Consider the following 12,928-nt stretch of genomic DNA (forward strand, 5'->3'; position numbering starts at 1 on the left):
AGTCCCGTGGAAATGTTTGAGTTACAACAGGGAAAACATTTTTGTTTGCCATACTTCTCCATCTGTTTTTCTTTCTTTTTCTTTTTTCTTTTTTAAAAAAGAGCACTACACATTGAGCGCTGCAACAATGGGCCGGCGCCAGCGCATTACTTGACCCCTTAATGGACCGTCATGAACACCTGATGGGTTTAATGTCATGAAACCTGAACTCACGCTCTCTCGCTGCATTTTTTTTTTTTTTTTTTGCAGCAATTCAAGCCACAACGATCTGGAAGAACGTTGGCCTTCCAAATTTCTTACATTTTCTCTAGGAAAGGACTTGCAGGTGCATTCAGTTAGTTTCAGTTTCAACAACCCTGCAGTTTTATACTTATGCTGTTTTCATTTAATTCGACTAGTTTCAACAACCTCTAGAATTTCAAATTTAGATAGTAATAATGCATGCATGTGATTAGATAAAAAGTTAGCGCTGACATTTCCCGGTTGCTTTGTTTGCTAGGATTGTGTTGCATCTCATGATTCTCATCTCGATTTCGCGGTAATTTTCAAACAAGTGTACAAGCTTCTCAGGGTACCTCGACTGTCTGACTTAACTAATGCATACTTCGCATCCAAGCTAGTACTATTGACCTGCATCTCCTTCAGAATTTGCACGATTTGCATGTTTAGTGGATTTGCAAGATTGAAAATCAGTTAGCCAAGTTTGGGACTAAATTATTTTTAGATAATGGAAATGGGTTTGAGACTAAATTATAAGAGCCTAAGAGGTCATCAGTGACCGATTTAATTTGTCAGCCACACCATTAGTTCTAAATTATTTTTGTGGCGTCCACAAATTTGGCCTGCATACTTTTTTTTTAATCTGAATTAATCAACCCTGTTATGCCAAAAACGGTTGCTGATGATAACATTTGATTTGTGCGTACGTATCTGCATGCTGACGACAAATTACGACAGAACCAACTGAAACTACGATATGATGGTCTGAGAAACATCATATGCCTTAACGGACGATCACATTACAGTTGAATTTTCTAGTTACTACTAACTAATTGCTTCTCTAATCGAGTCTCCGCCGTGCAACTCGATCACATGACACATGCATGGTCCATACGCAGTCAAAAAAACAAAAACAAAAAACAAAAAGAAGTTTGCTTTCGTCTAATATATTTGAGGCGCGCAAGCTTTGCGTGATCACGAAAAGAAGTCACAGAAAAACGCAGGCGGTGAATACTCGATCGAGTTGAGTTCCCCAAATCGATCTCATCTCATCAACAAATTAATGCTCAAAATTCGTCCAATGCATAAGCATGGAAGTGAATGAGTGATCCAATATTTCACAAAAACCCAGCTCTCAAAAGCCCACTGCAACCGCTTAATTACTTGGCTATAAATAAGGTGGTGAAGTGGCCATGAATGGATCACAAAGCTTCACCCACTCCAAACCTCTAACACCTGCAGTGGCCTGCTGCCTATATTTGTCCAATTCGACACCGATCGATCAGCTTAAGAGGCTGAGCTTAATTAATAATCACTAGTGGTCACACGTGTAAGCACTACTAGTTAGCATCAGTTTGCATAATCCCCTCGCATATTTGCAGCTAGCTAGTTATACATATATATATGGCAGGAATCTAGCTTGGCTGTGCTTGTTCTTGATCCATCCATCGCCAATTCGCCATGCATGCGTTCTTGCCCTGAGTCGATCTTGTGAATTGGCGGTGGTCGGAGAGATAGATTGGTTGGTTGCGAGGGCGAGGCGGCGGCGGCGGCGGCGAAGGGGATGAAGGCGACGTCGGAGGGGGCGTGGCAGGGGGACAACCCGCTGCGGTTCTCGCTGCCGCTGCTGATCGTGCAGATCTGCCTCGTCGTCGTCTTCACCCGCGGCCTCGCCTACGCCCTCCGCCCTCTCCGCCAGCCTCGCGTCATCGCCGAGATCATCGTAAGTTGTTCTCATCATGCCGCGATCCTTTCTTGTCCTGGTATTATATATGCAACCATACTATATCCAACCTTAATTACTCCATCCGTATTTTAATGTATGATGCCGTTAACTTTTTTACAAACGTTTGACCTTTCGTCTTATTTAAAAAATTTATATAATTATAATTTATTTTATTGTGACTTGATTTATCATCAAATATTCTTTAAACATGACATAAGTATTTTTATATTTACATAAAACTTTTAAATAAGCGAGTGATCAAATGTTGGTTAAAAAATCAACGGCGTCAGCGAGTAATTTGGTTGCTGCATGAACAAACCGTATGGTTTATCATTTTGTTCTTGAATCCTGACATGCTGTTGATCAACGACCACCACCTCATCCTGGCAAAGTTTCCTCCATTCGCACATCCTTCTTCCCATCCCAAACAGTAATCACGGAAAATGAAACGGTCTATTAGCACGTGATTAATTAAGTTTAGCTACTTTTTAAAAAATAGATTAATTTGATTTTTTAAGCAACTTTCGTATAGAAAAATTTTTAAAAAATACGTACCGTTTAGCAGTTTGAAAAACGTACACACAAAAAACAAGAAAGAAGGGTTGGGAAAAGGGGATAGCAAACAGAGCCATATGGTCACTCATTCTTAGCTACTCCCTCCGTCCCAAAAAAAAAAGGCAAACCGTAGGTTTTCGTGTCAACGTTTGACTGTCCGTCTTATATAAATTTTTTTATAATTAGTATTTTCATTGTTATTAGATGATAAAACATGATTAATACTTTATGCGTGACTTATCTTTTTAATTTTTTTAATAATTTTTTCAAATAAGACGGATGGTCAAACGTTGGCAAGAAAACTCACGGTTTGCCTTTTTTTTAGGACGGAGGGAGTAGAGTGATATAAACCGCAGTTACTTGAGGATAATTCTAGTACCAATAATCACAAGATCACCATACCAAAGACCAACCAAGATTTTTTTTAAAAAAAAAATGCGTGCTTTCATACTAGCATAACAAAAAAAAAAAGTTAAGCTTTGGACCTCAGGAAAATTAATCCGGCTTTGTAGGTAAGGGAACCAGAGGCGGTAGTTGCCGAAGATTGCTGGCTATTTTTGGGTCACCTGCTAGTTTTATCTTTCCTACTTTTAGAGCAACCTGTACTTAAGCACTAAGATGATGTTCTTGACAATATCAGTAGCTTCTGCTGCCATTGACAAATGCACCATGCATACAATGAAGAACACAATGCAAGAAGCTGAACGACCTTACAGATAAAAACGTAAGAAAACTGTTTCTGATCGAGTTATTTCTTCATCACACGTGTGTAACTCGTACCAGTCCACGATACGTACCACGTGCAATCGTAGGAACAACACATAACCAGAGTTTTCTTTCTTCGATTTTGAAAATATAAATCAAGCATTGCCCTTCTATAGAAAATACAGGAGTTGACTTCGTGAGGATGGCTCTCTGACTCTGATAAGCTACCGGCTAGCTAGTACAGTTAGGGCCTTTGAATCAAAGGATTTATATATGAATTTCATAGGATTCAAATCCTATAGAAAATTTTTCTATTTGGTCCTTTAATTCAAAGGATTGAAGCTTTCCAAATCCTATGAAATTCCTATGAAATGGCACATTGCATGTGGAATTTAGAGGAAATTTAGCAAGAGCTCCAACCTCTTGAAAAATTTCCTTTGAGTCTATCTCTCACGTCCGATTCCTGCGTTTTTCCTGCACTCCAATCAAACGACCATTCCTGTGTTTTGCAATCCTCTTTTTTACACTTCAATTCCTGTCAGAATCCTGTGTTTTTTCTATTCCTCCGTTTTTTCTACCCTGCGATTCAAAGGGGCCCTTAAACTAGTAGGACTAGTATTAGTACTTCCTCCCTCCCATAATATAAGGTATTTTGAGTTTTTGCTTGTACTGTTTGGTCACTCATCTCATTCAAAAAATTTTGAACTTATTATTTATTTTTTTTGACTTACTTTATTATCCAAAGTACTTTAAGCATAACTTTTTATTTTTTATATTTGCATAAATTTTTTGAATAAGACGAGTGATCAAACAATGCAAAAAACAACTTAAAATCCCTTATATTATGGGATGGAGGGAGTATGAACCATTTCGAGGCTTCGAGCCAGCTGACTGTTTGGATTATTCTGTGGCAATTACTGATGCAGCTATTTTCTATGCACATATTTTTCTTGTGTAGCTTTCTCTGGACTAACATATATTTTAGCAAACAGATACAGTTTCCAAGAAGAAAAAAGTAGAGCTCTAAAAAAACTGGAGAAGTATGGTTCCTTTACACTTTAAAAAACATCATTTTCTTAGATTCTGAAGAAACATCTGGATTAATATTAGGCCAACAGTTGCATCACCATTGACCACCAAAGCACAGCAGCAATACGCTGCCAAACAACCAATTAGTACTACAGATCATCAGTTGATTCCTGAAGAATATTAAGGGCCGTTTTGGATTAGTGCCAAAACGGTGCCTGTCAATATTTTGGTAGTTTGAACAGTACATATGGTGGTTTTGGTTTGAAGCCAAATTATTGACATTGCCAATGTCTAGTTTGATATTTTCTATACTCTATTCAAAGCTAGTTTTAAATTGGTCTCCAACCAAACACAACTCTACTCTACCAAAAAATTGGTAGTGCCAAAACTTGACTAGGTTTTGGCACTACCAATATTGGTAGGGTATTAAATCAAACAAACCCTAAATATTAAATACAAGTAGTATATGTGCTGTATCAATTTCAGGCCCATAGCATCAATCATGCTGTACTCTTTGGGTTCTTTCTCTTTACAATTTTCTATTTAATTCTTCATTTATTTATTTCTTTATTACCTGTTTGAGCAAAATGGGTATGTTGCCTCCGTCCTAAAATAAGTTCATTTTTCATCCAACCCACAACACATACCAATTTGAAACTAAAAAGACTATAATAACCATACTTTATCAATTCTCAATGCAACTAGTTTCAATTTTATCTACTCTCAGTATAATTATTTTTTACTTCTTTACAAATTCCGGTACGATTTATTTTATTTTAGGACAAGTAGTAAGAGTAGCTAAAAATAAATTTATTATGAGAAGGACGGAGGAAGCATCTTTGTGTGATGATGAACTGACTGCAATGGCGGCGTGATACAGGGCGGCATCCTCCTGGGCCCGTCGGCGCTTGGGCGGAGCAAGCGATTCCTCGACAATGTCTTCCCCAAGGACAGCCTCACCGTGCTCGACACGCTCGCCAACGTCGGCTTGCTCTTCTTCCTCTTCCTCGTCGGCCTCGAGCTCGACCCGGCCTCGCTCCGCCGCACCGGCCGCACCGCCCTCTCCGTCGCCGCCGCCGGGATCTCGCTCCCGTTTGCTCTCGGCGTCGGCGCCTCGCTCGTGCTCCGCGCCGCCATCGCCCCCGACGCCCCCCGTGGCCCGCTCATCGTGTTCATGGGCGTCGCGCTGTCGATCACCGCGTTCCCCGTCCTCGCGCGCATCCTCGCCGAGCTCAAGCTCCTCACCACCGACATCGGACGCATGGCCATGTCGGCCGCGGCTGTCAACGACATCACCGCGTGGGTGCTGCTTGCCCTCGCCATCGCGCTCTCGGGCTCCGGGTCGCCGCTCGTGTCCATCTACGTCCTGCTCTGCGGCGTCGCGTTCGTCGGCTTCGCCACGGTCGCCGTGCGGCCCGTGCTCGTCTTCATGGCACGGCGGTCGCCGGAGGGCGAGCCGGTGAAAGAATCGTTCGTCTGCGCGATTCTCGTCATCGTTCTCGCCGCCGGCTTCGCCACGGACGCCATCGGCATCCACGCGCTGTTCGGCGCGTTCGTCATCGGCGTGCTCGTCCCCAAGGAAGGCGCCTGCGCCGGCGCGCTGACGGAGAAGGTCGAGGACCTCGTGTCGTCGCTGTTCCTCCCCCTCTACTTCGTGTCGAGCGGTCTGAAGACGGACGTCACCACCATCTCCGGCGCCAAGTCGTGGGGGCTCCTCGTGCTCGTCATGACGACGGCCTGCGCCGGCAAGATCGGCGGCACGGTGGCGGCGTCGCTGCTGATGCGTGTGCCGCTGCGTGAGGCGCTCGCGCTGGGGATGCTGATGAACACCAAGGGGCTCGTGGAGCTCATCGTGCTCAACATCGGGCGCGACCGGAAGGTGCTCAACGAGGAGGCCTTCGCCATCCTCGTGCTCATGGCGCTCGTCACCACCTTCATGACCACGCCGGCCGTCACCGCCGTGTACAAGCCGGCGCGGCGGCAGGCGTCGTACAAGCACCGCACGGTGGAGCGCGCCGACGCCGACAGCGAGCTGCGCGTGCTCGCGTGCTTCCACGCCAGCCGCGGCATCCCGACGCTGATCAACCTCGTGGAGGCGTCGCGCGGCACGAGGAGGAGCAAGCTCACCATGTACGCCATGCACCTCGTCGAGCTGTCGGAGCGCTCGTCGGCGATCTCCATGGTGCAGCGCGCGCGCCGCAACGGGCTCCCGTTCGCGAGCCGGCGCGGCCACGAAGGCGGCGGCGGCGGGGAGGTGGTGGTGGCGTTCGAGGCGTTCCAGCGGCTCACCGCCGTGACGGTGAAGCCGATGACGGCCATCTCCGACCTCGACACCATCCACGACGACATCGTTGCGTCGGCGCTGGACAAACGCGCCGCCATCATCCTGCTCCCGTTCCACAAGATGCTCTGCCATGACGGCACGCTCGAGCCCGTGGACCGGGCGTTCCACCAGGTGAACGTCCGGGTGCTCCGCGACGCGCCATGCTCCGTCGCCGTCCTCGTCGACCGCTCGCTCGGTGGCGCGGCGCAGGTCTCGGCGCCGGACGTCTCCTACTCGGTCCTCCTCCTCTTCTTCGGCGGCGCCGACGACCGCGAGGCGCTCGCGTACGCCTCACGCATGGGCGAGCACCCTGGCATCGCGCTCACCGTGGCCCGTTTCACGGCCGCCGCCGACGACGCCGCCGAAGACGACGACGCCATACAAAAGCACATCTCCAACGTGCGGAAGGCCGGAAACGACGGAGCGTTCAAGTACGACGAGGTGTCGGCCCATGGCCGGCAAGAAGTGGCGTTCGCCATCAAGACACTGGGTAGAGGCAAGAACCTGGTGGTGACCGGGCGGTCGGCGGCGGTGGCGACGCCGCTGGTGGACAAGACGGACTGCCCGGAGCTAGGCCACGTCGGGAGCTACCTGGCGACGCCGGAGTTCTCGACGACGTCCTCCGTGCTCGTGGTGCAGAAGTACGACTCGAGAGGTGACACTGGCACATCGTCGTCGAGCCACGCCGGAGGAGAGGCGACCGTGGAGGAATCCGGCGTGCCAATCCGCCGGCCATAGTCGCCGGAGGAGACGGCCGCTACGTCGAGGCAGCCGGCGGAGCCATAGTCGCACATATATAGCAACATTAGTGTGTCCCTCCTGTCGGTGATTAGATCATATTTGGTTGTTAATTATTAGCTAATTAGTTGTTAAATTAGGGTTCACAGGTTTATTTAGAGCAAGTTTAATAGTATAACCAACTATGGCTCCAAATCACCTATATAATAGCTAATTTATACAATAGTTATCTATAAATATATACTATATAATTAATAATGTCTTAAAGTATGTGCTATAGCTGATTTATAGTTTGCTATTTTACCTGCTCTCAAGGAAAGTGATGTGCTAACTAAGTTAGTGGTTAATTAGTACAGAATGCAGTACAGCTGTAACTTTGTAAGAAAAAAGGTTGTAAACTTGTTCCCCACCCGTTAGCGTCAAAGCAAAAGGTAAATTTGAATTTTCAACTTGATTTGATATTTTCTGAGTAATTTCTTCTTATTTTTGGATTGTAAATCACTACAAATAAATATATAAAATATTGTAAATTAACATAAATGACGAAAATATTGTACATCACACAAACGTATTCACACACGAATTTCTAATCGTTCCAGCGGCACGCGCCGCCGCCTCCATTTCCCACGCTACCGGCACCGCCCACCGCCGGACTTCCTCACCCGCGGCTCCGGCGGCGCCACCGCCCACCGCCGGACTTCCACCGCCCGCCCAAGTACTCCCTCTATGCCCAGCACCGGCGAACTTCTCGACCCCTCCTCCCCCTCACCAATCCCGCTCCGCTCCTCCCCCCACCCCCTACCTCCTCTCTCCTCGTTTAGTTGAGATTGCTTACCCTGTTTGATTCTTCAGTGGTATGATGTGTAGATGTAGGCCGGATACGTGCAGCGGGAGCGCGGGCGGAGCTGGAGTATGGCCAATCTAGAGGGCAAAGGGAGGTAAATTAAGGTATAGAATTTCAGCTTTATCCATTACGCCTATGCTATGTTTTCCAATTCATACTCACTCTCATGTGCAAACTAACCAGGATCTGGTAATTGGAACGATCCCCATTCCTGCAGACTCATAGTGTGATTCATTGAATCAAGCTAACAAACTGACTGAAAATTACCTCATCAGTGCTGAGTCTAGATCATAACTAACTTTATACAGAAAACATTGAGCTGTACAGCATGTATCATGTATCTGTATCAACTTGTTCAATCTCGGTTAACTGGAACCAATTTTTGAAAAGGTGGTTATCACTTCCCTTCATCTCTGCTCAGGTTGTTGTTTTCACCATTTTCCTTACTGTAGATCACTTGGTGTTGTGCATTCCCGTTCTTTCTGTATGATGATCAATTTTTTAGATTAAACTCAGGTCCAAGTCTCCCTAGTCCACTAAAGACTTGACTAACAAGTTCGTCCACAATTTCTTTCTGTCAGTTTCCTTGACTGTCAAAATACTACTCCCTCCGTCCCTAAATATTTGATGCCGTTGACTTTTTTAAACATGTTGGACTGTTCGTCTTATTCAAAAAATTTAAGTAATTATTAATTCTTTTCCTATCATTTGATTCATTGTTAAATATACTACTACTACTCAAGTTTTTTAATAATATTCACAAAAGTTTTTTAATAAGACGAACGGTCAAACATGTTTAAAAAAGTTAACGGCGTCAAATATTTAGGGACGGAGGGAGTAGTATTCAGTAGTTTACACTTCACAGGGTCTAACAAAAGCCATTCCCTGCTTAGAATTGCCAGTAGGTTTCTTCAGCATACAATTACTATCTCATCTCAAGGAACTGCAGTAGACTCTTCCTCCTGGACAATGTTCCCACATATTCTCTTCCTATCCCTGCTGCTCTTGGTTCCTGAAGACCCCAATTTTGCCGCTGGAGCTTCAGCCAATGAGTCATTCATTACTTTGGGATCCTCTATCAACACAAGCAGCACCCAGTACTGGTCCTCCTCTTCAGGCCGCTTTGCGTTCGGCTTCTATCCCAACGGCGAAGGCTTTTCTATTGGGGTGTGGCTTGTGATTGGTGTGTCAAGGACAATTGTGTGGACTGCCAACCGTGATGAGCCCCCAATTGCTGGTGGTTCTATCATATTTGGGCATGGTGGTGCGCTCCAATGGTCACGAACTCCATCAACTCCAGGTAGCCAACTGAACCCCATATCTGACAGTTCTACACCTGCTGCCTCTGCTGCCATGTTGAACACTGGCAACTTTGTACTGTATGATATGAGCAGACAGGTCATATGGTCTACTTTCAGTTTTCCGACAGACACATTGTTGGCAGGTCAGAACTTGCGTCCTGGCAGATTTCTTCTTTCAAGTGTCTCTCAGAGTAATCCTGCCAGTGGCAAGTATAGGCTTGAGAACCAACAAGATGGCAATCTTGTGATGTACCCTGTTGGCACCATTGATTCTGGTAGTGCGTACTGGTCTACCTGGACTTTCAACATGGGCCTCCTCCTCACGCTTTCATTAGATCCTAATGGTACCATATGGATGTTTGACAGGAAAAACTCCTATACAAAGATACTGTTCCATGCCAACCAGCCTTCCAATGCCTCCCCTGATATGGAAATTTACTATCATTTGACATTTGATCCCGACGGCATCCTACGACTCTACTCACATGTTTTCTTTAAGCTTGGCAGGGCACCTACAACAGAGGTTGAGTGGCTTGAGCCTGGCAGTGATCGCTGCCTTGTGAAAGGTGTTTGTGGTCCGAATAGCTTCTGCCATCTCACCGTGACAGGAGAGACAAGCTGCTCTTGCCTTCCTGGTTTTGAATTCTTGAGCACTAACCAGAGCACACTTGGTTGCTGGAGAGCATTGCCAACCGGTGGCTGCGTGAGGAACAGCTCTAACGATGAGACGAGAGTGACAACCACGATGGTCGAAGTGAAGAACACTACTTGGTTAGAGAACCCATATGCTGTTCTACCAGCCACAACTAGTATTGAAGCCTGCAAACTACTTTGCCTCTCCGATTGTGGTTGCGATATCGCCATGTTTAGTGATTCCTACTGCTCAAAACAGATGCTTCCGATTAGATATGGCAGGATGCCTGGTAACACCACACTCTTTGTGAAGATCTACACTTACCAGACCATATCCGGTACTCGCCAAAGGGGTATGAGTATCCATGCAAATTCTGCATTGATATCAGGAGTTTCCTTGGCCATCTTTTCTCTGCTTGTGCTATTAGTGGCATCTCTATTACTTATCTGCAGGCATCGGCGATCATTGGCGCACATGACAATGACGGCACCACGGCAAGAGGACTCCAGGATTGATGGGAACATTGTTGGCCTCAGATCCTATTCTTTCCAGGAACTAGATGTGGCAACAAATGGTTTCGGCGAAGAGCTTGGCAAGGGGGCATACGGGACGGTATTCAAAGGTGTCGTGGCTGACACCAACCAGGACATCGCTGTGAAGAGGCTCGAAAAGATGGCTGAGGATGGGCAGCGTGAATTTAACAGGGAAGTGCGTGTGATTGCAAGAACACACCACCGGAACCTGCTGCGATTGCTTGGTTTCTGCAATGAGGGCATTCATCGCCTGCTTGTGTATGAGTACATGCCAAATGGATCCCTGGCAAACCTCCTCTTTCACTCAGATGCCTCCCCTGCCTGGAGCAAGAGGGTTGCAATTGCACTAGATGTTGCCAGAGGGTTGCAATACCTGCATTCAGAGATAGAGGGCCCAATAATCCACTGCGATATCAAGCCAGAGAACATACTCATTGACAGTTTGGGGATAGCTAAGATTGCTGACTTTGGGCTAGCAAAGCTACTGATAGGGAACCAAACAAAGACATTCACCGGCATCCGAGGAACCCGGGGCTATCTAGCACCGGAGTGGAGCAAGAACAGAGCAATCACCATGAAGGCAGACATGTACAGCTACGGGATCATGCTTCTGGAGGTCATAAGCTGTAAGAAAAGCATGGATCTGAAGCGGGCTGGGGAGGAGTACAACATTTCCGAGTGGGCATATGAGTGTGTGATGTTTGGTGATGCTGGCAAGGTGGCAGATGGTGTCGACGAAGCTGAGCTGGTGAGAATGGTGAACGTCGGCATTTGGTGCACACAGAGTGAACCTGTGATGCGACCAGCGATGAAGAGTGTTGCTCTTATGATTGAAGGTGCCATCGAAGTTCACCAGCCCCCACCCCCTGCATCATATTCGCAGTCACTAACATGAGCTGCAAGCATAATTCTGAGTAAGTAAAAGGCAAAAAAAAAAAAAAGAGGTCTACCAGTAACATTTTTTTTTTTTAAAAAAAAACTGTTGATAAGCAGAGTGCAATCTGAATCTACTGAATAGATCCAGAGTATATGAGAAGTGGCACTTAGCAAAAGGTGCGATCAGAAGAAACCTCTTTGATTGTGTAAAGGGAAAAAGCATTTGATAGCAGATACCCATTACAGAACAACTCTTTGTCAACAGGCACAAAAGAACCTAGCTAATTTTTCTAATTTTAGCAATTATAATATTTCAGACTTTTTTTAGTTGAAATGTCAGGTCGTTTGCTGATAGAAATCCTTGTTTAATTTGCAGAAAAATGATGAAGTTTGCTTGAAGCGCTGCAAAGTACAGCAAGGGTCGTCCGTCTATCAGCCAGTTCAAATACATGAGCTTGCATCATGGAACACCCTGAAAATTGACAACCAAGTCTTTTACATTATGCAGCTATAAGTTTTACATTTTGATCGGTAGAATGCTATGGATGGCATAAGTACAGGAACGGTCCTAGCAGATGCTGTTATGCTAGAAGTCTAATAGAGCATTTCAGTGCAGGAAAATATATGATGAATCATGTACTCTGTTTCTGATATGGAATAAAGTTTATGAGTTCTAAAAAAAAAGTACAGGAACGGAAATCCATTTTCGTCTGCGATGGAGCCTTGATTTTTAGTTAACTGCCGTGTTCGCTTTTCTGATCGCGCAATGCATGTTGGATTGTTCTCTGAATCGTTGTAAATACATTGCTGCATTCTATCGTATCAAATGATTTGAAACTATGTACTACCTCCATGGCTCTGTCCTAGAATATATATGAACTTTTAGCTATAGATTTGAATATGTACTTGTTCAGATTTATAGTCAAAATTATTATATTTTGTTACGGAGGTAGTTTGAAGTAAATGATTTTGATGTCAAGCAAATCAACTATTTGAAGTAAATGATTTGGCAACAAAATGAAACGATGAGAAGTCCCGGCCCACCAATGGTTACTGGATCTCAGGCTCTTAGCTACTATTCGTGACTCGAGTTCGTGATGGGCCGAGACCATGATCGCTACCAATGGTAGAGTGATCGGCACAGCACTATCGAACCAAATTGCCCAAACGCCAGAACGAATCACCCTGATGAATAGTCGACAAAAAAAAAGTATCACTCCGAAATCCGAATCCACGATGAAGATGAATTTCATTAGTCCACAAAAGTATCACTCCGAAGTCCGAATCTACGATGAAGATGAATTTCATTAGCCCACAAAAGGGCATTACATCAGACTTTACAGAAAGAATCGATTCAACTCTTCTCATTAGTTATTACAGATCGATCGATCGAGATGATCAATCGAGCAATGCATATCTTCATGCATCGCAGTTGATCAAACAAA

General features: G+C 45.4%; 2 protein-coding genes across 7 annotated transcripts; both read left to right on the plus strand.

Annotated features, from left to right (window-relative positions):
- Nucleotides 1–1,448: 1,448 nt before the first annotated feature.
- On the plus strand, nt 1,449–7,713 carry LOC127767441 (cation/H(+) antiporter 19-like). Its single transcript, XM_052292780.1, has 2 exons — nt 1,449–1,942; nt 5,115–7,713. The coding sequence occupies exons 1-2, from the start codon at nt 1,784–1,786 to the stop codon at nt 7,293–7,295; spliced, it is 2,340 nt and encodes a 779-aa protein (XP_052148740.1). The 5' UTR covers nt 1,449–1,783; the 3' UTR covers nt 7,296–7,713.
- Nucleotides 7,714–7,853: 140 nt separating this feature from the next.
- Nucleotides 7,854–12,194, plus strand: LOC127767442 (G-type lectin S-receptor-like serine/threonine-protein kinase LECRK3). 6 transcript variants are annotated; one of them, XR_008016453.1, is made up of 3 exons: nt 7,854–8,010; nt 8,148–8,243; nt 11,860–12,194. XR_008016453.1 is itself a non-coding variant. In XM_052292782.1 (3 exons), the coding sequence occupies exon 3, from the start codon at nt 10,549–10,551 to the stop codon at nt 11,500–11,502; it is 954 nt and encodes a 317-aa protein (XP_052148742.1). In that variant the 5' UTR covers nt 7,854–8,010; nt 8,148–8,243; nt 10,527–10,548; the 3' UTR covers nt 11,503–11,521. The 6 variants fall into 6 exon arrangements, 2 of the variants coding, with proteins under 2 accessions (XP_052148742.1, XP_052148741.1); XR_008016452.1 differs by having other exon boundaries at nt 8,163–8,243; XR_008016454.1 differs by lacking the exon at nt 11,860–12,194 and adding an exon at nt 9,948–10,089 and having other exon boundaries at nt 8,163–8,243.
- The last annotated feature ends 734 nt before the right edge of the window (nt 12,195–12,928 follow it).

Source organism: Oryza glaberrima, chromosome 3 (genome assembly GCF_000147395.1).
Source record: "Oryza glaberrima chromosome 3, OglaRS2, whole genome shotgun sequence".
Classification (NCBI taxonomy): domain Eukaryota; kingdom Viridiplantae; phylum Streptophyta; class Magnoliopsida; order Poales; family Poaceae; genus Oryza; species Oryza glaberrima.

Bases quoted from the DNA above. Each gene is read 5' to 3' on its own strand.
- LOC127767442 (XM_052292782.1), top strand. From the start codon at position 10,549: ATGACAATGACGGCACCACGGCAAGAGGACTCCAGGATTGATGGGAAC.
- LOC127767441 (XM_052292780.1), top strand. From the start codon at position 1,784: ATGAAGGCGACGTCGGAGGGGGCGTGGCAGGGGGACAACCCGCTGCGG. The intron at 1,943-5,114 runs GTAAGTTGTTCT...GGCGTGATACAG, and splicing joins GCGTCATCGCCGAGATCATC to GGCGGCATCCTCCTGGGCCC.